Here is a 24,813-nt window from a genome sequence, read left to right on the forward strand (position 1 = left end):
GCGGCGCGCATTCTAAATTAGTCCCATTGTCATGCTCCTCCATAACAATGCTTATGCGCGGCGCTTATTCTAATTATGCTCCTCCATAACAATGCTTATGCGCGGCGCGTATTCAAATTAGTCCTATTCTTATGCCCCTCGATAATAATGGGTGGTCGGCCTGACCGCGCCGGTGCACGGCGCCTTTGTCATGCCAATTAGCCGTCTCGCTCCTCCTCTGCCTGCCCCGTCGATACGTGCGTGCGTGGGGTGCGTTTCAACCGCAGTGGCCGAGTGGCCCCTCGCCGCGACCATGCAATCTTAATGCCGGTCACAGCGCCGCGGTGCGAATCAGCATCGGGGGAGGTCGTCCAATTCCCTGGCCGCAGGAAACCGTGAAGATTATCCCGGTAAGGGCTTCTCGGGTGAAAACCGGTCAGCGAGGTGACCTCCCCTCGGAGCTCTATGGGGGGGGGGGGGGGGGATGCGTGCAGGTGTGTTTATGTCAGGTGAGGTGAGGGGGAAGCGGGGTTGGCTCCGTCGCTTGGTGGTGGCGAGGTTGTAGATGGGGCGCCCGCCGAGCGGCTTCGTGGCGGCGGCATCACAGTAACGTGTGTGTGCAGTGTGTGTGTAGTGTGTGTGTGCAGCGTGTGTGTGTGCAGTGTGTGTGGGGGGGGTGGGCGGTAGTTGAGCAGTTAGCGTGCTGCGCTACGAATCCGGCGACCCGAGTTCAATTCCCGCTCACAGCCAACACCAGTGACGATTATCTGAACCGGTTCTGGGCCTCCCCTAGGTCGACTCAGCTTGGTGTGGTGTGTAAACATCGCTACGAGGGATACAAAGACGGCTGGGCGTGGTCCTGGCGACCCACTCCCTCGTGTCGGCCGTCATAGATGCTCGCTAATAGCACTTGCCCTAGCAGTGTGTTAAAGGCTATACGGGGCATCTTTGTATTTTTGTGAGTGTGATGGTTGCTGCAATTGTTTGCGTGTTGCGTTATGGTCAATTATTGGGCGCGCATATCAGTGGCAATTCGTATTAGTGTCTGACCTGGGCCTCTCTCTTAGGTCAACTCAGCCATAAGTTCATCCCTGATGTGCGTGAACATCACTATCGTGGAGATAAATGCAACTAGGCGTGGCACTGGCTACATCCCTGTGTGCTGCGCTTAATAGGTGCTCCCTAACTGCACTTGTTTCACCGGTCCCCGCGCCTATTGTGCTGTTTATCCCACACGTCTCACACTGGCTGTAAGAGTCATAACAATTAAGTGCGGTTGTAATCCGCGCCATCGTCCCAGGGCGACCATCGTGCTGGGAGACGCTGCGGCTCTTGCCCAGGACGCAACCTGCAGTAGTTTCACGGTTGGGGGGGGGTGATGTTGCTGCTCTGTGCGATCCCAATCGAGTAACTTGCGATGTCATTTTTCAAGCATGGACCGTGACGCCGGCACACAACGGCTCCACGCTTGCGAGCGAGGTCAAAAAGACCTTCGACCTCCATCACCGTGAGCAAAGCGGTCGGCGCGTGACATCTTACGGTCAATGCGCACCGCGATGTTAACCAGGGCGACCTGCCGGATCGAACCACCTGGAGAAGGCGGTGCCGTCTGCGCCATCTGCCTCGTGCTGGCGTCAGGCGGGAGCGAGGGGCTGACAGAGGGTGCATCCTTGCTGCTGCTGCTGCCTGTGCAGCTTATACGCAGGCAGGGGTGATTGGTCTGGGGGTGCGTGTGCGAGGCCGAGCAACGGGGAGCGGTAGTACAACGGTTAGCGCCCTGTGCTGCAAACCCGGCGATCCGAGTTCGATTCCCGCTCACGGCCAACACTTGTGACGATTAGCTGAACCGGTCCTGGGCCTCCCAGTGGTAGACTCGGCCTCAAATGAGTATCTGGTGCAGTGTGTAAACATCACTATTGGGGAGACAAAGGCGGCCGGGCGAGGTGCTGGCCACTCACCCCCCTCGTGTGTCACAGTGCCGGCCTCCACAGGTGCTACTCGCTAGCAGCACTTGCCCCAACAGTCTGTTCAGGCTACACGGGGGATCTTTGTGGCCAAGCTCAAGTTTGCTTTGTTCAGCCAGGTGAGAAGTCACGGGACCGGCGTCTTGACCTGGGTCACCAGAACGACAACAAAGCAGCAACAAATAAATAAAGAATCTCAACTTCGTCGTCGCGTGGGAAATCAAAACTATCGCACAAACATGAAACAACGTTCAATTAAACATTCTCTGCAGGGACAGTTGGCTGGGGAAGATTACGTTTAGACCGATAACAGGACAATCACCATGATGATGATGTCAATGGGAGTTGTCAGGGTGCTGTGTGTAAGGGTGCTGTGTGTCAGTCTGCTGTGTGTCAGTGTGATTACCACACGGCTTGGATCCAAATGCCGGCCAGTCTGAGTGGTGCTGGAAGAGAAGCGGCCAATGTGAGGTGGCATTGTCGGGAACCAACCGGGAATGCCGCCTCTGGCAAATCGTGGGTCAGGAGGGATTCTGGTCCTGGGGGCCACGTAAGGAGGGAGTGAATGACTGATTGAGAGCAAGAAACATGACAGATTACTCAGTGAGAGATGGCGCAGGGTCAGGAGCTGCAGAAGCAAGCGCGGTAGAGACAGCGGGCGACATTTACATCGAGGCCACACAGGACCTCATGAGAACAATACCCCCGCGTACTGTGGAGCATTCGCGGTATGTGCACGAAATTACATTACTGGCCAGAGCAATTTGTGGCGTGCCATTTTGGGTTTAGTTGCAGTGCAAACAGTCCGTGTAGTAGGCCGAAGATGACCTTTACCTGTATGACAAAGCAACCCGTGTTGAGCGTGTTACACAATCTACTGGCTTCAGACCTGCTTCCACTCGCCCATCAGTGGTCCGTGTCCTCCTCTGGGCCTTCCACGGCACCCCCTCCGCGCTCGGCCGGCTGTCCTTGAGCCGTCGACAGGAGGTGGAAAGTTGAGCGATTATTTGGTCGCTGTCAATGTCCGCACGATAAGAGCCACTTTGTTGAGCGAGCATTTGTGGGCCTGGTCGCTTCTGAGAAACACGTGAATACCCAAGTGGGCTTTACCGGGTGAGATACAAAAATAGTTTAGTTTCATTTGTGAAGAGGAGTCGGATTTGTATATTTTAAGTTATTACTCTTTGGGTCTTTCGGTAAAGTCACGTAGACAAATAAAAACAGTATGAATTCCTGCAATCACGAAAGCTTTAAGTCAAGATTTTAAGTGATTATTTACCTTTCGTATACTTTTCGTGTTTTTGTCTTGTTTATTGTTTGTAACGATCATCGGATTCCTCCTCCGGTATAAACAAAGATTCTGATTCTGACCGCCCTGAGTCACGCCCCGTTTCCCGAAAAAGGCTGCGCTGCTCACACCTTGGAACTCCAATGTGGCGCGCATGCCGCTCCTCGCAATATGTCTCTGACAGCTGGACCCGGTGGGTAGGAGCAGCAACTTGGCTTCTCGCATCAGCGAGCAGCTTTCTTCTTTTGAGCGGCGAATCTCGTGGCACTCTTCAGCATCTGTGTCTACTGGACGAGGAATCCGATGAGCTATGAAGCTGGATAGGAGTGCAAAGTACGGTCAGTTCTGCTATAACGCTGCGTGTTTTCACAACGCGATGAATGTATTGGGGGACGCATGTTTGTTAAATTGGATATAGCACGATCGAGTGAACGGAAGTCCGTCACGCGAGTCGGGGTAAGCGGTCGTACGGCAGCCTTGGCGGAGCATCACACAAGGCAGTGGGATGCTGCTGGATGCGGCGAGACGCTACCGACGCACCTCGGTGGTTGTTCAGCATGCGTACTCATCTAAGGTGTTATTGCGGACTCGCTCGGCATGCAAACTTTGTTGACTTTAATTACGACGAGTGACTTAGCGACTAACACTGTAACATGCATTTTTCATATTCTTAGGTTTTTTCGGTAAAGTCACGTAGGTAAAAACATTAAAAAGTAAAATAAAATAAAAATCACGACGTTTCGGAGGCAACACAAGCTTCCGTCTTCAGGTGGTACCGTCACAGCCACGACAGCTGTATCAAGTAAATGAGAGATTTCAGGAGTTACCACTGCGTTTATATAATGGTTGGAGAAGGTGGTGGGGCAAGGGCCGCATACTTATTATTAATATGGTAAGGTGAGGCTTGAGACAACCAATAGACTGCATAACAAAGGCTGAGCCTTTGTTATGGAGAGGTGCGGTTTGTGACTCAATCTGTAACAGGGAGACCACCACTAAACATGGTAAAACAGTAATGGTTGTCTGTCAAATAAGATTGGCAAATAAGTGTAGTTAAATCTTTTTTGCATGGTTAATCACATCTTTCCAATGATTACTCAGTTTGTAACCGTCATCACGGTTGAAATTATGTCTGTGTTTGTATATTTGTATGGCTTCGTGTACAAACCTTTGATGGTAGCCAGGAGGTTTGCAGAGAACCTTGGTCTCGGAAAATACAATTTCATGAGAGCCCACCGAGTTGTAGCAATGATCGGCAACGGCCGAAGAATCAGTTCTGCCGTGTTTCAGATCTGACTTGTGCTCGCGGACACGATCAGAAACATGACGTTTCGTTTCTCCAATGTAGCAATCACCACAAATGCAACTCAATTTGTAGACTCCAGGATACTGTAAGTCAGGAACGACATCCTTCACAGATGGAATCAAATCACGGATTTTATGCACTGTACTGAATCGGACTTGGATCTTATGTTTGTTTAGAATTTTGGAGATCTTTTTGGTCACGCCTGCTATGTATGGCAACGTGATAGTTTTGGTCGGAGTTTCATGTGGCTGTTTCTGTATGGTGGGAGAGACAGCTTGGCGGATAGTGCGATCAGAGTATCCGTTCATCCTGAGGACCCGATGTACATGTCTTAATTCACCGGCCAGGTGGTGTTGGTCAGCAATGCCATGGGCTCTGTGGTATAGCGTTTTGATGAGAGAATTCTTTTGAGATGGGTGGTGGTAGTATCTACTGACTGTACCGTAGTATCTACTGAGCCAGTAGTAGCTACTGACTGTGTAGTAGAATTTAGTGACTGTAATAACTACTGACCTTAGTAGTATTTACTGGGCCTACAGTAGCATATACCGACTATATACTCGTAACGACTAACTGTATAGTATCTGCTGACTCTATAGTTGTATCCACTGACTATAGTAGTAACTACTAACTCTATAGCAGTATCTACTCACTCTATAATAGTATCTACTGACTCTAGTAGCTACTCACCGTGGTAGTATGTACTGACTGTATAGTAGTATATACTCACTGTAGCAGTATTGACTGACTGTAGCGGTATATACTGACTGTTTTAGTATTTACTATAGCGGTATATACCAGCTCGATAGCAGTATCTACTATCACTACAGCAGTGTATACCGACTGAGGTCGTACCTGCTATCACTACAGCAGTGCACACTGCTGTGTTGGTACCTGTTATGATTACAACAGTGCATATTGTGGTGGAACCTGCTATGATTACAGCAGTGCATACTGCTGCGGTGGTATCTGCTATGATGAGAAGAGTACATATTGTGGTGGTGGTACCTGGTATGATAACAGAAGTACATACCGAGTGTGGTGGCACCTGCTATGACGACAGCAGTACATACTGTGGTGGTACCTGCTATGATGACAGCAGTGCATATTGACTGTACTCATCATTCACCCTCACCATTCACCACTCACAACTCACCCTTATCTTGTATGTGTTGGGTTATGAAATTTTGATGAAAATAATAAAAATTAATAATTTTCTGAAAAATGCGCAAATCGCATTAATTATGTTAATGTGTGTATTAATATGCATAAATTATGATAATCACGGAGATAATCTTAGTAATTTATGCGGAAGCTTGCGATTATGTTAATGTGTGCAGTTATGATAATTAGGCTTAGTTTCGTTTATCCAAAGTTGTATCAATCAGGGTAACACGATTATCATTGATTAAACATTTACTGATTATCTTAGTGTGTTTATGTTATTTTAGGTCTCCAGTTTCATATCTCATCACAGGCTACAGTTCTCAAGAAAAAGACAGTTTTGCATGGACTTGGAAGGAACACTCGATATGCTTCTGTGATAACAATTTTATTCTAAACAACATGTGACATTCTAACATGCAGGTCAAACATGCGTCAATAATTCATGAGCAAGATTATGCAATTAACGAAAATGGATGACTAAAACACTTCTAACAATTGTAACCTCTACCTTTCCACCAGGCATCTCATTAGTTCCCCCATGTATCGATCACAATCGGCGACTGGCCGAGTTTGAAAACCAGCATGACACACTTCATATGGCGGTAATAAAAGCACTTATTGTATCCCAGAGGCGAAAGTATATGTCAATAGATTCATCGGCAAGTATAAAATCCTTTTAACGGAATGTTTTATATAATGGTGGGTGAGGGCGTGTGTGGTGGTGTGAGAGCGAATCTGGCTCTGTTTTAATTAATTCTTCGGCGAGACTCTGACAAAGAAACCGGTTTGACAAGATATACAGGGTGACCCAAAAAAAACGGGCCCCAACTCTAATTAGGCCCCGTTTCTTAGTGTTTTGTCCGAATGAAATGAAACTTTGGTCATAACTAGTTTATTATATTCAAAACATCAAATCAAAACACTAGGGTCTTTGGCCTTTTTTTCTCCGTTCTACAGCATGTGCTCTAGATGGCCTCCATTTAGCTCCGTGCATTTCTTGAGGCGCAGCACGAAGTTGTCCATGACGTTCTTACAGACTGAATTGGTAATGGCTCTCATCTCCTCCCTGATGGTTTCCTTGAGTTCCGTGATGGTTCTGGGTTTCCCTGCGTAGACTCTGTCCTTAAAATAGCCCCAAAGAAAAAAATCTGGGGGGCTTAGGTCCGGGCTATGGGGTGCCCACTCAAAATCAGTCTTGAGACTGATCACTCGGCCTCCGAAGTTCTCTTTCAGCCAATCTCGGGACAGGTTTGAGGTGTGAGAACTTGCTCCGTCTTGCTGGAACCAGAACTTGCTCATGAGCGACGGGTAGAGGGTCTGGAGCTCACTCTTGAAGGTTTTGAGGACCTCCACATACCGCTCCTTGGTGACTGTCACTGCTGCGCCAGATTCTTCGATGAAGATTGGTCCGATGATGCCTCTGGCCGAGATTGCAGCCCACACCGTGCACTTAGGAGAGTGCAAGGGCTTGGTGGCTACTTCATTGGGTCTGGAGGACCCCCAGAAGACATTTGTCTTGGAGTTCGCCTTTCCGTCAAGATGGAAGTGGGCTTCATCTGAGGTCCAAAGGAGGTTAAGGAAACTTGGTGTCTCCTCGATCTTCTCGAGCATCTTGACTGCCATAGCGCTCCTCTGCTTCTTGTCTGAGGCTGTAAGGGTCTGCAGCGTCTGTATTTTGTATGGGTAAGCCCTGATATCGTTCACCAGCACTCTCCTGCAAGTCTTACGGGACATACCGAGGGACTGACTTCGCTTACGCACAGAGCGTTTCGGACTCTGCTGGAGAGACTCTCACACTTTCGACCAGCTCGGCTGTTCGCTTCTTGGGACGTCCCGAGTGGCTTGGACGGTTCTCACTGGCAGCGTTGAGGTTCTCCACGGTCCCATACTTCTCGAAGTGGGCCACCCAGTTCTGAATTCTGCTTTTGGATGGAGCCTTTTCACATTCGAACTGACGCATGAAACTGTCCTGGGTTTTCTTAAACGAGCCTGTCTTGTAGTAAAATTTAACACAGTGTATTCTTTGTCCCAGCTCCCACTGGGGTCTTGGTGTACTCACGGTCGTTGATTCTGCCATGTCCTGTAAAATAAGGGCAATCGATGAATAAATAAAGGAGATATCACATAAAGTGTACACGGGGCCCGTTTTTTTTGGGAGACAAAGGTGGCTGTGATGCTTCGGCCTGGCCGCGTAGAAACTACCAAGTGTACATAATGTCCGTATGGAATTAATACATGAGGATTCAAACCCGTCTGTGTTTTTTTTGTTGTCGATGCTATTTCCATTGTTAAGAATATAATTATCTCTTCCTCCGTGGTGCCTGGTTTTGTAAAGCTTTTTAACGAAAGGATGTCATCCTAACCCCCCCTGCAATTCCCCCCTCCCTTGTTCTTCTTGTGTGAAATTCGGGGAGTTTTTATGACCTTGATTGCCCTCTTTCATGCCCTCTTTCCTTTGAAATGAGGTATGCGCGCATCTGTGGAAGTGTGGGTGCGTGTTCGTTCCCACGTTGCCCCGTGTCTATTATAAAAACAATATTATATGTGTTGGCAGAATAATTCTTTAAAAAAACAAAAATAAAATAAAAAAGGGGTATAGATACAACAGTCCGCCCTTTTGAAAATTATCAGGGGTCGATTTGGCCACTGGCGAATTTTCAAACAAAGTAATGCCCCCTTTTTATCGTCATGAATCCCATCAGCCGCCCTTACTCTCGGCCGTTATTTCTTACCACGCGCGCGTACGTATTACAATCTTAACATGGTTACCTTTGAAATAAGCAAAGAACATAAATAACACGTGAAACATCAAGGCAACAAGTTACATCGGCTCTTATCCATCATAACTACGGCGAATATTAGTTTTTGTTAAATCCTGAGAAACGCTAGGTAGCGGTTTCGAACGCATTTTTGCGTTATTTTCCTCCTGTTACCTCCTTGCAATCTTTTTACCAAGTTATTATCATCTGGTTTGCCACTTTTAATTTTAGGTGGCAATGCTGCTCCCCATGCCTTGTCCTTCAGACTTGGTTCGTTCCTAGCCTTTTCCTGTCCATTAACCATATTCTCATGGCCAGATATTTTAGAGTAACCTTTGACTCTTTCATGCAATCTCCCAACATCATTAACTTGGTTAGTAGTGCTTATCGCTTTGATCTTTCGATCACGGTTTTCAGGTTCGTTTTTGTAATTTCCCCTATCACTCTCTCGCGTCGTGGGAATGTGTGGTATAAAATTGTGCTGCACATAATCAGAATTCGCGCACACAACCAACTTCTGTACTCCGTCATCAATGGCATTCGCTCTCTCTGCGATTACATGCACATTTGCCGAGTCAGTGTGTCGATTTAATTCCGTGCCTCGTAATGTTGCCCTTTTGGTTTTTTCGAGTGGGTTGGATTTCAACACCATTCCCGATACGTCATGGACATTCGTCTCCATTCCAGCACTCCGATCCACCTTAATTTTGGTTTCCCTTGGATATTTTCCATTCAAAGGCTCACGCCTGCACTCCTCAGAGCGTGTCTCTGTGTTCGCTCTCTCTGCCCCACCATCGCGCGCTCTTGCGACGTGCGGCACTGTTTTCCCTGTGCGCTCTGGTTGTCCTCTTTGTCTCTGTTGTCTGTTATCTACTGTCCGATCACACTTCAATTCAGCCCTGTCCTTGCATTCGATTTGCGCATCATTTACGGGAGCACTGTCCGCGTTTCTTACCGCATCGTATGCATTTGATGTTTCCCGGTCGTGGTGGTATTTGTCCGCCCTGTCACTTGCAGCCTGCTTGCATTTCCCATTGAGCTCAGGGTTTAACAAAACCTCGGCGGGTGGGGCGCGTGTGGACCGCTCGCTCGCACTCACTGTGGGTGGTTCATCATGTATTTGGACCGCATTTGGTGTTGTCTCTCTATTCCCTTCTGGTATAGCCGGTGGAGAAATTGGTCGGAATTGGACCGATTGTGTTTGACCTCCCATCCTGCGATTCTCCTGAATGTTCGCCTCCGTACCTCCGCAGTCTGTGTACCACCTTCCCGCTAGATGGTTATCTTGCCATCTTTGTGTGTAATTTGGACCTCGTGTGTGTCGTGGCATGGGGTGTTGATATGGTTCTGTTCTGAACCTCCCCCTCCTGCGATTCTCGTACATTTTTGGCCCAGTGTTACTCCCATTTGGGTGCCAAATTTTTCCTGGATTGTTGCTTTGCCATTTTTGTGGGTAATTTTGACCTTGCGTATGTCGGGGCATGGGTGTTGATATGATTCTGCCCTTGGCCTCCCCATTCTGCGATTCTCCTGAATGTTCGGCTTTGTGCCGCTCTCATTCTCGTGCCAACCTCTCTCTGGTTTATTTTGCCACAGGTGCGTGCGTGTTTGCTCCTCCCTGCATTGTGGGACTGCTCGGTGATTTTTATTCCTCTCTGAGAGGCTGGGTTCCTTATCCCTCTCCCTGTGTTCTGGATCCGAATTATGATTCTTAGCTCTGTATAACCATGCCATGTACGCCTTGCTCTCTATGCGGCGTAAGGATGCGGTTTCCGGATTCAAAAACATTCTCATCCTTTCTGTAATCTCTGGGCTCAAGGATTCAAAAAACATAATTTTGAACATGTGATCACCTTTGTGGTATTGATTCACATTGCCTGCGTAATACGCTCTTTTAAATTGTAAAAGGTAGTCACGTGGGTCTTGGTCCATGCCCTGGGTCATCGATTTTACAGCATAAAACCCCTCGGTGAGTGTCGAATATTCTCCAAACTTCCGAACCACTGCCAGGCTTAGTTGTTTAAAATCATTTCTAACCTGGTATGGTAGTGACTTTACCCATGGCATAGATTCTCTATGTAAGCTTCGTTTCAACAAACTCGCTTTTTCATCCCGTCTCCTCAGCCCTCTAATCATTGCCTCCTCTTCTACTGTTGCGATATGTGTGTGTATATCCATGGACTTATTGTGTGGGTCAAAATCGGGAATTCTGACTAGAGCTTTGTCCATTAATTTAAGGGTTTTACTGTTGAATAGGTATTCTGAAAGTTGATCGCCGTCAGCGTCATCATCAAACAAGTTATCATCAGGCAATCTTTCACTTTCATCTGTGCTGTGTCGGGCGTGTTTCAGCGGCGTGCATTTTTTGTGTGTGCGCTCTGTGCCGTGTCGCTCGTGTTGCCATTTCCCTTCAGTTTTTGCCTCTGCCCTTAGTGGAGCATGTCCTGACGACTTTACTTTAACTTTTGTGCGATCGGTCCCTGGACTCTGTCCACGTACCCAAGAGTGTGATTTACTGTTACTTCTATATTTATTCTGTGGATCAACGTCTGTGAGTTTCGCTGGTGTCGCGAGCACTGATTTCTCCTCCCTTACGATGGTGTGAGGACATTTTTCCTCGTTTATTAGAGACGATTTCTCTCCTGTTTCCTTTCCGAATTTTTCCTCATTCCACAATCCCTGTCTGTATGCCTGAGTGGGAAGGCATGAGTCCTGTCCTGCCTTCTCTGCAGTTTTTGCATCGTGTTCGCCTTCATTACATTTTATCCAGTCAATTAGTTTCCCTCGGGGTGTGTTCGTGTTATCGATACAGCTCCCTTCCCATATGTCTCTCTGACTGTACTACTTTGTAACAGATTGGTCGGTACGTTTTAATACGAGCTCCCAGTACCCCGTAATCCATTCAAAAATTATTCTTAATCCAGCATCTCAAGTGTGGCGGGAGATACTTTGACATTTCCTTTCAGAGTGCATATAAAACCATTATCTCACAGAGTGTAGTCAATTTGACTCGAGCTATTCTGTTATTTTCCGATTCAGAGTGCATACCTCTAACACCATTTATCACAGGATGCAATCGGTATGATACGATATTATCTTAATTCCACTGTCTTTGTTTCAACCTGCTTTCTGGGTTTTAACCTCAGAGGGCGTTTTTTTTTTTACGCCCGTTTACGCTCACCATGCAATGTTCGATCACGATATTCTAGTTAACACGTAGTGATTCATTCCATCATCCATGCAAAACACTGTCTGCGAGAGATCCCGGACGACGCCACCATTATGTTGAATGTGTTGTGTAATGAAATTATGATAAAAATAATAAAAATTAATAATTTCCGAAAAATGCGCAAATCGCATTAATTATGTTAATGTGTGTATTAATATGCATAAATTATGATAATGTGAGTAATCATATGCATAAATTATGATAATCACGGAGATAATCGTAGTAATTTATGCGGATGCTTGCGACTATGTTAATGTGAGCAGTTATGATGATTAAGTTTAGTTTCGATTATCCAGAGTTATATCAATCAGGATAACACGATTATCATTGATTAAACATTTACCGATTATCCTAGTGTGTGTTATGATATTTTAGGTCTCCAGTTTCAGATCTCATCACAGGATACAGTTCTCAAGAATAAGACAGTTTTGCATGGATTTGGAAAGAAGCACTCGAACAATTGGTGTTAAGCAATTTTAATTCTAAACAAACACATGACACTCTAGCATGCATGTCAAACATGCGTCCATAAATTCATGAGCAAGATTATGCAATTAACGAAAATGAATGACTAAAAACTCTTATTCATTGGCGAGATTATACAGTTAACTAAAATGAATGACTAAAAACATTTATTCATTTGCGAGATTATGCATTTAACGAGATTGAATGACTAAAATTACTTCTTCATTGGCGAGATTATGCAATTAACTAAACTGAAGGATAACTCTTCTAACAATCGTAACCTCTACCTTTCCACCAGGCATCTCATTAGTTCCCCCATGTATCGATCACAATCGGCGGCTGGCCGAGTTTGAAAACAAGCATGACACACTTCATATGGCGCCAATAAAAGCACTTATTGTACCCCGAAAGCGAAGCATATTTCAATCGTTTCGTTGGCAAGATGAAATCTGGTAACGGAATGTTTGAGGCAATGGTGGGTGAGGGCGTGTGTGTGTGGGAGAGCGAATCTGGCTCTGTTTTAATTAATTCTTCGGCGAGACTCTGACAAAGAAACCGGTTTGACAAGATATATTCCTGCGTGCTTCCTTGAGCCTGTGTGTTTGGAAACGATACGACCCCGTTCAGCGATTTCCTCACAGCCCGTGCGGATTGCAGACGCGACTTTCTCCGCAGGGAGTTGAGCGGCGGCGCTTGGCGGTCCTCGGTAGCTGACAGCGCGGTGGCACGCTCTCTCTGCAGCTCTGACGGCGGCGCTCGTTCGGAAGACTTTGTCTCTCTTTCTCCACTGCGGGATGACGAGTCGGTTTTGGTTGATGCTGGTTGATCTGGGTGTGCGTATTAAACGCACGGCGCATTCAATGGCGCTGTCCTCCTCCTCACAGCCGTTCAATCAGGCTTTCTCCACTGCTTCGCGCTCTCTGCTTTGCTCGCTTGGCGATCTCCGCCTTTCCTGCGGGTTGTTCGCTGGTCGTCACTCTGACGAGGAGCGATGCTTCGTTTGTTGCAGGGTGGACGTCGGTGTCTTTGTTGGCTCGGGAGTGGTAGCTGGAGTCTCCATCAGCTTCACTCGCAGCTCGGCGACTCAGGGTAGCGATTCTTCTCAGGTGGTGCAGACCTCGGCTTGTGCTGCACGTCGCTACCCCGCGAACCTCGTCATTCTGGATGACGAAAAGCTTCTTCGTTGGCGGTGACGAGAGGAGATGGAGCCGACGCCCCATAATGATCTGTGGTGGGGCCTGGGCCCTGACGATATGGTGGGGGCTGAAGCCCCGGAGACGAGATGCTTTTGAATGGATTTTGCCTCTGCTTATATCGGGAAAATCCACTCCGTTTTTTTTTGAGTTGTTCAAAAGGCTGTGTCATAAAACATTCCTGTGGGGGTGGGCGTCGACGCGTCCGTGTGTGTGTCCGTCCGTGTGTGTTTGTCCGTATGTTTATTAGCTTTGAAGACACAGCTGTGTAATCATTCTGGAAGAAGGGGTGGGGGGGGCCTCGCGACGGCGACACCCAAGTTATCCATTAACCAGACCGACGACTCACGTTCGCACCGAGTTATAAATCATACTCCCTGTCTTTGTTATGAACAATATTGCCGCGAGAGCCTGGAAGTTGAAATGCGACTTATTTGCTGCTTGGTTCCATTATGATTTGATTGCAAGCGACTCAAGTTATGCCGAAACCGTGTTCACGGTGTTTCATCGTGACCCGATCTCCCATGGAAATGTTATTTGCTCGCGTGTGCAAATCCTGCTGTCCGTGTTGCGGGGAGACAAAGACGGCCGTGTTGCTCGCTTCTCATGGGGTGTTGCGTTTGGTTAATTATGAGAGACTTCTCCGCCCTTAGCTCCTCTAGGAGATCCACTTTAATTCCGTACTTATTATTTGACTTCTTGTGATTATTTAATCTGATATCCCGGCTAGGGATTTTTGTTTTACATGCGACCTTGATGCCATAATTATTCTTTGATGCTTCGGCCCGGCCGTGTCGAACTACCAAGTGTACATAATGTCCGTATGGAATTAACAATGATGGGTTGCGACCCTGGTGCCAACTGTAGTCTGGTTTCCAATTGGAGTGAGGATAGATACTGTTTGCTTAATCTTCATGGCTAAGTTGGTAACTTGTTTATCTAACATGGTTCAAAACCCGTCTGTGCTTTTTGTCGTTAATGTTGTTTCCTTTGTTAAGAATATAATTATATATTTCGTGGCCTGGTTTTGTATTTATCAAAGGTTTTTTTTGTAAGGCTTTTTAACGAAAGGATGTCATCCTAACCCCCCCTGCAATTCCCCCCTCCCTTGTTCTTCTTGTGTGAAATTAGGGGAGTTTTTATGACCTTATTTGCCCTCTTTCATGCCCTCTAGCCCTTTGAGGTGAGGTATGCGCGCATCTGTGGGAGTGTGTGAGCGGGTTCGTTCCCAAGTTGCCCCGTGTCTATTAAAAATAAATAATTATATGTTGGCAGAATAATTCTTTAAAAAAATTAATATTAAAAAAATATAAAAAGGGGGTATATACACAACACTTACCACTCATCCTCACCACTCCCATTCACTATTCACCATTCACCCTCACAACTCACCACTCACCAATCTCCCTCACCACTCACCCTCACCACTCACCCTCACCACTCACCCTCACCACTCACCCTCACCTCACCACTCACCCTCACCACTCACCAATCACCACTCACCCTCACCACTCACTCTCACCATTCACCTTCACCATTCAGCCTCACCACTCACCCTCACCACTCACCCTCACCACTCACCGTCACAACCACCACTCACCCTCACCACTCAACCTCACCCTCACTACTCACCATTCATCCTCACCAATCAACACTGACCAATCACCACTCACCACACTCCACTAACCCTCACCACTCAACCTCACCACTCACCCTCAAAACTAACCACTCTCTCACCACTCACCCTCACCACTCAGCACTCACCCTCACCACTCACCCTCACCACTCACCCTCACCACTCACGCTCACCACTCACCCCTCACCGCTCACCACTCACCCATCACCACTCACAACCGCCACTCACCCTCACCACTCACCCTCACAACAACCACTTACCCTCACCGCTCACCACTCACCACTCATCCTCACCAATCACACCCTCACCAATCACCAATCACCACTCACCCACACTGCTCACCCTCACCACTCACCACTCACCCTCACCACTCACCCCTCACTAATCACCACTCATAACCGCCACTCACCCTCACCACTCACCCTCAACATTCACCCTCACCACTCACCCTCACTACTCACCACTCATCCTCACCAATCACACCCTCAACAATCACCACTCACCCTCACCACTCACCACTCACCCTCACAACAACCACTCACCCTCACCGCTCACCCTCACTACTCACCCTCACCACTCACCACTCATCCTCACCAATCACACCCTCACCAATCACCACTCACCCTCACTGCTCACCCTCACCGCTCACCACTCACCCTCACCACTCAACATCCCCTCACCACTCAACCTCACCCTCACCCCTCACTAATCACCACTCACAACCGCCACTCACCCTCCCCACTCACCCTCACTACTCACCACTCATCCTCACCAATCACACCCTCACCAATCACCACTCACCTTCACCACTTGCCACTCACCCTCACCACTCACCCTCACCATTCACCCTCACCACTCTCCCTCACCACTCTCCCTCACCACTCACCAGTCACGCTCACCACTCACCCTCACTACTCACCACTCACCCTCAACACTCACCCTCACCGCTCACCACTTACCCTCACCACTCACCCTCACCACTCACCCTGACCACTCACCACTCATCCTCACCAATCGCACCCTCACCAATCACTGATCACCCTCACTGCTCACCCTCACCACTCACCACTCACCCTCACCACTCACGCTCACCCTCACCACTCACCCCTCACTAATCACCACTCACAACTGCCACTCACCCTCACCACTCACCCTCACCACTCACCCTCACCACTCACCCTCAACACTCACCCTGACCACTCACCACTCATCCTCACCAATCACACCCTCACCAATCACCACTCACCCTCAATGCTCACCCTCACTGCTCACCCTCACCACTCACCCTCACCACTCACGCTCACCCTCACCACTAACCCCTCACTAATCACCACTCACAACCGCCACTCACCCTCACCACTCACCCTCACCACTCACCCTCACCACTCACTACTCACCACTCATCCTCACCAATCACACCCTCAACAATCACCACTCACCCTCACCACTCACGCTCAACACTCACCCTCACCACTCATGCTCACCACTAACCCTCACCACTCACCCTCACCACTCACTAATCACCTCTCACAACCGTCACTCACCCTCACCACTCACTCTTACCACTCACCCTCATCACTCACCCTCACCACTCACCCTCACAACAACCACTCACCCTCACTACTAACCCTCACCACTCATCCTCACCAATCACACCCTTACCAATCACCACTCACCCTCACTGCTCACCCTCACCACTCACCACTCAACCTCACCCTCACCACTCACGCTCACCACTCACCCCTCACTAATCACCACTCACAACCGCCACTCACCCTCACCAATCACCACTCACCCTCACCACTCACCCTCACCACTCACGCTCACCCTCACCACTCACCCCTCACTAATCACCACTCACAACCGCCACTCACCCTCACCACTCACCCTCACTACTCACCACTAATCCTCACCAATCACACCCTCAACAATCACCACTCACCCTCACCACTCACGCTCAACACTCACCCTCACCACTCATGCTCACCACTAACCCTCACCACTCACCCTCACCACTCACTAATCACCTCTCACAACCGTCACTCACCCTCACCACTCACTCTTACCACTCACCCTCACCACTCACCCTCACAACAACCACTCACCCTCACAACAACCACTCACCCTCACTACTCACCCTCACCACTCATCCTCACCTATCACACCCTCACCAATCACCACTCACTGCTCACCCTCACCGCTCACCACTCAACCTCACCCTCACCACTCACGCTCACCCTCACCACACACCCCTCACTAATCACCACTAACAACCGCCACTCACCCTCCCCACTCACCCTCACCACTCACCCTCACCAATCACCACTCACCCTCACCGCTTACCACTCACCCTCACCATTCACCCTCACCACTCTCCCTCACCACTCTCCCTCACCACTCTCCCTCACCAGTCACGCTCACCACTCACCACTCACGCTCACCACTCACCCTCACTACTCACCCTAACCACTCACCACTCACCCTCAACACTCACCCTCACCACCACCACTCACCCTATACCCGTTTTAAAAACGTACTTACGTGTCGCCAAGTATGCTTGAGGGTGATTGGTGATTGGTGAGGGAGAGTGGTGAGGGTAAGTAGTGAGGAATAGTGGTGAGGGTGAGTTGTGAGGGTAAGTGGTGAGGGTGAGTGTGAGTGGTGAGTGGTCAGTGATAGTGAGTGGTGAGTGATAGTGATAGTGAGTGGTGAGTGATAGTGATAGTGAGTGGTGAGGGAGAGTGGTGATGATGAGTGAGGGAGAGTGGCGAGGGAGAGTGTTGAGGGTGTATACATTTTTTGCCTATGATGACAGCAGTACATGCTGACGTTTTGTATGTTAAATGTAAAAGCTAAATGTGTGAATGTGTGTGTCGGAAATGTTAAGCAAACGTGGCGAAACGTATGTATATTAAACAGGAATAGGGCAATTCTAAAGGAATCTACAACCTTCGATGATTCCTTTGTGCGATTCAAAGAATCTATTTCTGGCGCGTAGGAGGTTTCCATGTTTAATTACAGAGTTTTATTTTCATTGGTATGTTATGTTTTAAAGTTTTCAGGAGTTTTTAATTATATTTTTGCCCCGGTCAACGCCGGATATTTCCCATTCGTAGCAGTTTATATCGACTCAATAATCAACTTATATTAAACGGGAACAGGGCGATTCTAAATGAATCTACAACCTTCGATTCCTTTGCGCGATTCAGAGAATCGATTCTTGGCGCGTCGGTTTTACATTTTAAATTACACAGTTGTATTTTCATTGGTATGTTATGTTTTAAAGTTTTCAGAAGATTTTAAATGTATTTTCCCCCCGGGCAACGCTGGGTATATCGAGTTTATACCACAAAGTCGTCACCTGACACGTGTGGGGTGTCGAGGCCTAGTACTGTGCAGAGCCTCCGGCCTCGCCTAGATTGCCCACCCGGCCAAGGCTGGGTGCTGTGGCTGTCATCCCCCCCGCGCTACAATAATACTGTCTAATCGCTATAATTTTATTATCTACCGACCCTATGATAGTAATTGCACACATTGGGGTCGGGGGGGGGGAGTGAAGAGGACGTGAAACTTTGATGAATTAACCTCAGCGTCGCGTGTTAATGCGTGTGCATATTTTTAACGGGAATTAAAAATGGCGTCCACCCCGTTGCTGCCCGTTGCCAGGGGCCAGCCGCCCGTTGCCAGGGGCCAACCGCCCGTTGCCAGGGGCAACCGCCTTCCCGCATGCCGGTCGGCAATAGTAAATAAATAAATAAAGAGAAATCGCACTAAATCGATAATCGGTCAGATTTAAAGTTTAGAAACGAAAAATCGGAAATGCCTAAGTTTACTGCGGGGCCGGGGGCGTGCCCACCTGCAAAATGTAATCTCGGCGAACCCCACGGTCCGAGAGCTACATCCCCCGGAAGGGAGCGTACGCAGACGGACAGACGGACGGACAGACAGACAGACAGACAAAAAATGAATTATATAGGTTAGATACCCGTCGGGTCGTGGAGGGCGTGAGTCGTGCACACGCCGAGATGGCGACTCGTCGGCGTGCGCGTGCCACGTCAAGGGAGGGAGGATGGAGACCGCGGCTGTGTGTGTTGAGGTTTACATTGAGAACTACAGAGTGCACACACACGCAAGATGTGGAGCTTCACTCAGGATCCCTCATTAGAATAACAAGTGCGAAAATCACGTGCAAGTAATGAACGTGACCCCATGCTTCTTTAGGTCTATTGTTTCCCATTAGGTCTATTGTTTCCCATTAGGTCTATTGTTTCCCAGTAGGTCTATTGTTTCCCATTATGTCTATTGTTTATCGAACGCGGTTTCATCCAACGCGGCATTTTGCCCAGGAATGTAACCCCGCGTTCGGCGAGGTAATAAAAGCAAAGATCCCCGTATAGCCGTTAATAGACAGTTGGGACAAGTGCTGTTTGCGAGTAGCACCTATGAATGCCGGTACAATACACGAGGGGGTGGGTGGTCAGCACCACGCCCGGCCACCTTTGTTTCCCCGGCGGCAATGTTTATGCATCGCACCAGGTACTCATTTGAGGCTGAGTCGACCTAGGGGAGGCCCAGGATCGGTTCAGATAATCGTCACCGGTGTTGGCCACGAGCGGGAATCGAACTCAGGTCACCTGGTTTGTTGCACAGGGCGAGCAGCGGTGACGTATTTTGGCCTGGTCATCAATAATTAAAATTAAAATGTACTTGGAATTTACCAGCTCTGAGGAATCATATTTGTGAAGTATATCAGTCTTCCTCTCAGATGAAGAGCAGGAAGTCCCTAGTGTCACATCTGAAGAAGTGAACTTTAACCTTTCGCAGCATGAAAAAAAGGGGAAGCCTCAATAATGTGTCAATTCAAACAGGGAGATAAAAACTGACTTGAAGCACTACAAACCCATTCGCCTCTTGGCCGCGCAAATGTCAATTGTTCAAAAAAATCCACTGGGAATAAAATAAAATAAAATTGAAGCCGACCATGATGGGAGCAGGCAGGGTTTAGGAAAGGTTTCTCTACCATTGACCACATCCACACTCGCAATCCGATTCTGGACAAGACTCATAAGTTTCAATCACCATTGGGCCGGATCCCTTGCAGATATAATTAATCTCTTGCAGAGGCGATCCGGTTTCCTTGGGTGGCAGAGTGGTGGCAGAGTGGTACCAGAGTGGTACCAGAGTGGTACCACACATGCCTCGCAGCCAGAAGGGCCCTGGGTTCGATTCCCGACTCTGTTATTCTGGAGTTTATATGTTTTTCCCGTAGTCTGCATGGGTTTCCTCCAATTGTTCTCATTTCTTCCCATAGCCAAAAAAAACAGAAAATGTACCTAATAATGGCCAAAACACATCTCAGTGCTGAAAAATTACACAATTTGGGTTGCAGAGAGCAATATTGCTCTCTACTGCGGCAACTTGGCAGGACATTATTGAGAAAGTGACTTGTAACTCGATGTGGTAATACTATTAATAATCCTTCCCTCTCTCCCTGTCTCTCTCTCACGCAGATTCGCCACAGAGGAATCGGTGACACCAGGTGACCTGGGAGGGTCCACGACGTCACTCTCCTTCTCTCACCACCACCAGTGAGTGATCACCACCCTGTACTCACCACCACCAGTGAGTGATCGCCATTGTGAGTTGAAAGTCATTTGTCGGAGCCAACTCTTGTTCCTGTAGAGTTCGTTGTATTTCTTATTGCTTTATGGTTGTGCACTGTTTTGGCTGTTGTGTAACGCAGTCGTTTTTTCCCCCTGTGTTAATGTTGCACTTTGTCTCCGTGCTATCGCAAATGAGACTCATCCCGGTATCGCGAGTCCTCACCTGGTTAAAAAAATAGACTTGAGAACTGGATGTATCGGACATTTCAAGGAATCAAGATGGAATGTTGAGAATCTCTCGCGATGTTAGGAGCTCCTGCTTCGAGGTGGCCTTGTTTGTCAAGACTCTCGACGGGAGCACGATGAGGCCTCGTGCCGTGTAAGGGCGCCTGCTCGGGCCCACAGGGTATGAAGTCTGCGCTGATCTGCTCTTTGGAGGTCAGCGAGTCGGTCCTCCGCCCAACGACCAGAGACCCGAGCGGGCAGCGGAGGTGACAGGGGCAACATGGGCGCGCGTGCGTAGCGACACACGTGTGCGTAGCGACACGCGCTGCCCTGTGCGTGTGCCTCTGCGTAGACGTGTGCCGTGGCAGGCCACGTGCGACCAGCGGCCACTCTCCTCTCTGGCTTCATGGGTTAGCGGCTTACCACGACCTCGTGCTCGCCGCTTTATTGCGTCGTGCTGATGCCGATCCACCTCCGCAAACCGCTGGCTTCTTACCTTCGTACGGCGGGGAGGGAAAAGCGGCGTTGTTCAAATGCGTTATCATTTTTCCAACCAAGGAGGCGGCAGTCGACGCTGCGCCGATTGCAGCGGCGCCGCCAGGGTGGCGCGCGGACAGCGAGCTCGTCGGCAGCGCGTTGGTTGACGGCTTGGCATTTGCCACGGTCGCGGTTCGCCGTTTCTGTGATGATCGTCCGTTGGTGGAAAGCGGACGCGCGTCCCCTGCGCTCGAGCGCGGTGTCGCGAGGTCCATGGTGGCCGTGGGAGAGAGGAGCCCGGTGACGTCGCGTCCTCAGTGACGCGTTCCTTTGTTGCCACGTCCATCGCCACACACGAATCCGTCCGGGGAGTGCAGACGTCTTTATGATCGATTTCATCATTATCATAACCAACATGACTCATTTGAAAACACTCGTTTGCGTCCTTATGGAGAATATAAATAACAAAACAGACAAGCAGACGTCTGCTTCCCAGGTCCGTCTTTGCACGTGAACAACACGTCTTTCTGACTCAACCCATCAGCCACAGCACGGGCTTGTTGGAGTGCATAATTTCAGCTGCAGTGTTTCAAGGCAAGCAAATCTCTGCACTGGTTTCAACGTACAGTGTCTCATCAGCAGATTCAGGCTTTGCCTGAACCAATGCCATGGGTCCTAGTTCTTAAAACCTGTCTTGAAGTCAGTGCTCCTGAAGCTATGTACTCCCAAAAGGCCGTACTGTGGCTGATGGGTTGAGTAAGACTCACTTCGTGTCGTGTACGTGGAGAGACGGACACGTGAGGGAGGCGTACTGCCTGCTCATTTATTGTGTCACTCCTTTGAAAACGAATGCTGCAACTAAACCAAAGCCTTCGTGCATTCGCACAAAACCTTGCTGGAGACATCGTCCCCCCTCGGTGCAATCCCTCATCGAAGGCCCCCCGTCACCCACTGCCACCCGGGAGCGTGGGTTGTTGTGGAGTCAAGACGAGTCGACGTGACGCCGTGTACGTGCGGACGACGCGCGCCGTGGGTCGCTTTAACAAGCGCGCGTGTACGCGGCGCCAGTGCACGCGTGATGAGTGAGTGTGTGCGTCTGTCACTCGATGCCCTGGACACTCTTTGCAAATGAGATGTTCCACATCAAGGGATTATCCAAGTGATACAACCAAAATTTTGATTTAAATAATAATGATGAGGCAATCTGTAACGCGCGTTATATTTCGCAGACGTCGTAAATGACGGTGACTCTGAAGCGCGGAGCAGAGCTTGGTGTCGCTTGAGAGCCAGGGGAGAGAGAGGTGGGGCCTTTACGGATAGAGGCAGCGCCTTTAAATATAGAGATGGGGCCTTTAAGGAAGAGGTGGGGCCTTATGGAAGATGTGGGCCTTTAAGCGTCACTTAAATTCAGGGCAGATTGCACGCTGCTGCTGTGAATGTGCAGCAGCAGTGGGGACGACGATGACGATTGCCGCCTTCCAGACGGCGGGGCCTGCCACGGAGAATCCACACCTGGCAGTGGCGGCCCGACTGCTTGGCGTAGAGGGGAGGAGGACAAGGAGGTTGTGAGTCGCTCTTGTGCTGCTGCTGCTGCTGCTGAGGTTAAGCAGCACCGTGAGCTGCTGCGGGTGCAGGGAGACGGTCGAGGAGAGAGACGCGGTGGACGACCGAGCGTAGAGGCGCGGTGGTGGCACAGGCAGCAGGCGCTCTTATGGCCGAGCCCGCTGCTGGCGATGGGCGCTCTGTGCAATAGCCAGGGTTAGGTTTTATTTCAGGGTTATTACTCAAGCGATGGACAAATGTGACAACTGCAGCTTTTAGCGTCGGTTTTGACGGGAGCCGGTGGCAGTGGCCGTGCCGCGAGACAAATAGCGCAGCGCGGCCGCTCTTTCACCGCTTATTCAGCGGGTTGCCCTGGCTGCCTCGTTAAGTCATTTCATAAAATCGTTGCTCGTGGCTTTTGTAGTGACAGAGTTGAATGGCTCCGGGCGGTTGAGCCGGGTGTTTGTTTTTAGGTGCGGTTATGCCTTGCGGAAATCGACGCATTTGGCGTGACGTTTGTTTGAGTTGTTGGCGTCTGCGTTGTGGGATGTTTAAATTGTAATTCACTCAATTGTGATGATGGTAAAACTGATGTGGGACACCAGTCCTATCTGGGCAAACACTAAACCCATCGACGGCTGCCTTATGAATTTGACCCGAGCCTTTCCTGGAGTCAGCGCAACCGCGTGCGATCATGCGGTCGCCGCAGTGCCTTGCGCACTCACGGCACGCGCCGGTTGCTATGCGCTCTGCTCGTCGGTGAGTGCGTGCACCGAGCAGGCGCACAGTCCCCTGCTGAGTCACAACCTCTCCATCCTGACACCACCACCACTGCTGAGTCACAACCTCTCCATCCTGACACCATCACCACCACCACTACTGAGTGACGACCTCTCCATCCTGACACCACCACCACTGCTGAGTGACGACCTCTCCATCCTGACACCACCACTGCTGAGTGATGACCTCTCCATCCTGACACCACCACCACTACTGAGTGACGACCTCTCCATCCTGACACCACCACTGCTGAGTGATGACCTCTCCATCCTGACACCACCACCACTACTGAGTGACGACCTCTCCATCCTGACACCACCACCACCACTACTGAGTGACGACCTCTCTATCCTAACACCACCACCACCACTGAGTGACGACCTCTCCATCGTGACACCACCACCACCACTACTGAGTGACGACCTCTCCATCCTGACACCACCACCACCACTACTGAGTGACGACCTCTCCATCCTGGCACCACCACCACCACTGCTGAGTGATGACCTCTCCATCCTGACACCACCACCACTACTGAGTGACGACCTCTCCATCCTGACACCACCACTGCTGAGTGATGACCTCTCCATCCTGACACCACCACCACTACTGAGTGACGACCTCTCCATCCTGACACCACCACCACTGCTGAGTGACGACCTCTCCATCCTGACACCACCACCACCACTACTGAGTGACGACCTCTCCATCCTGACACCACCACCACCACTACTGAGTGACGACCTCTCCATCCTGACACCATCACCACTACTGAGTGATGACCTCTCCATCCTGACACCACCACCACTACTGAGTGACGACCTCTCCATCCTGACACCACCACCACCACTACTGAGTGACGACCTCTCTATCCTGACACCACCACCACCACTGAGTGACGACCTCTCCATCGTGACACCACCACCACCACTACTGAGTGACGACCTCTCCATCCTGACACCACCACCACCACTACTGAGTGACGACCTCTCCATCCTGGCACCACCACCACCACTGCTGAGTGATGACCTCTCCATCCTGACACCACCACCACAATTGAGTGACGACCTCTCCATCCTGACACCACCACTGCTGAGTGATGACCTCTCCATCCTGACACCACCACCACTACTGAGTGACGACCTCTCCATCCTGACACCACCACTGCTGAGTGATGACCTCTCCATCCTGACACCACCA

General features: G+C 49.5%; 1 protein-coding gene across 3 annotated transcripts in view; it reads left to right on the forward strand.

Annotated features, from left to right (window-relative positions):
* Positions 1-24,813, forward strand: part of LOC144947763 (3',5'-cyclic-AMP phosphodiesterase 4C-like) — a 346,365-nt gene that overhangs the window by 113,378 nt on the left and 208,174 nt on the right. For all 3 annotated transcript variants that reach the window (XM_078877116.1, XM_078877117.1, XM_078877123.1), the window contains exon 2: positions 20,497-20,574. In XM_078877116.1, coding sequence (XP_078733242.1) covers positions 20,497-20,574 — 78 coding nt within the window. The remainder of the gene's footprint in view (positions 1-20,496; positions 20,575-24,813) is intronic.

This window comes from Lampetra fluviatilis, chromosome 46 (genome assembly GCF_964198595.1).
Source record: "Lampetra fluviatilis chromosome 46, kcLamFluv1.1, whole genome shotgun sequence".
Taxonomy (NCBI): domain Eukaryota; kingdom Metazoa; phylum Chordata; class Hyperoartia; order Petromyzontiformes; family Petromyzontidae; genus Lampetra; species Lampetra fluviatilis.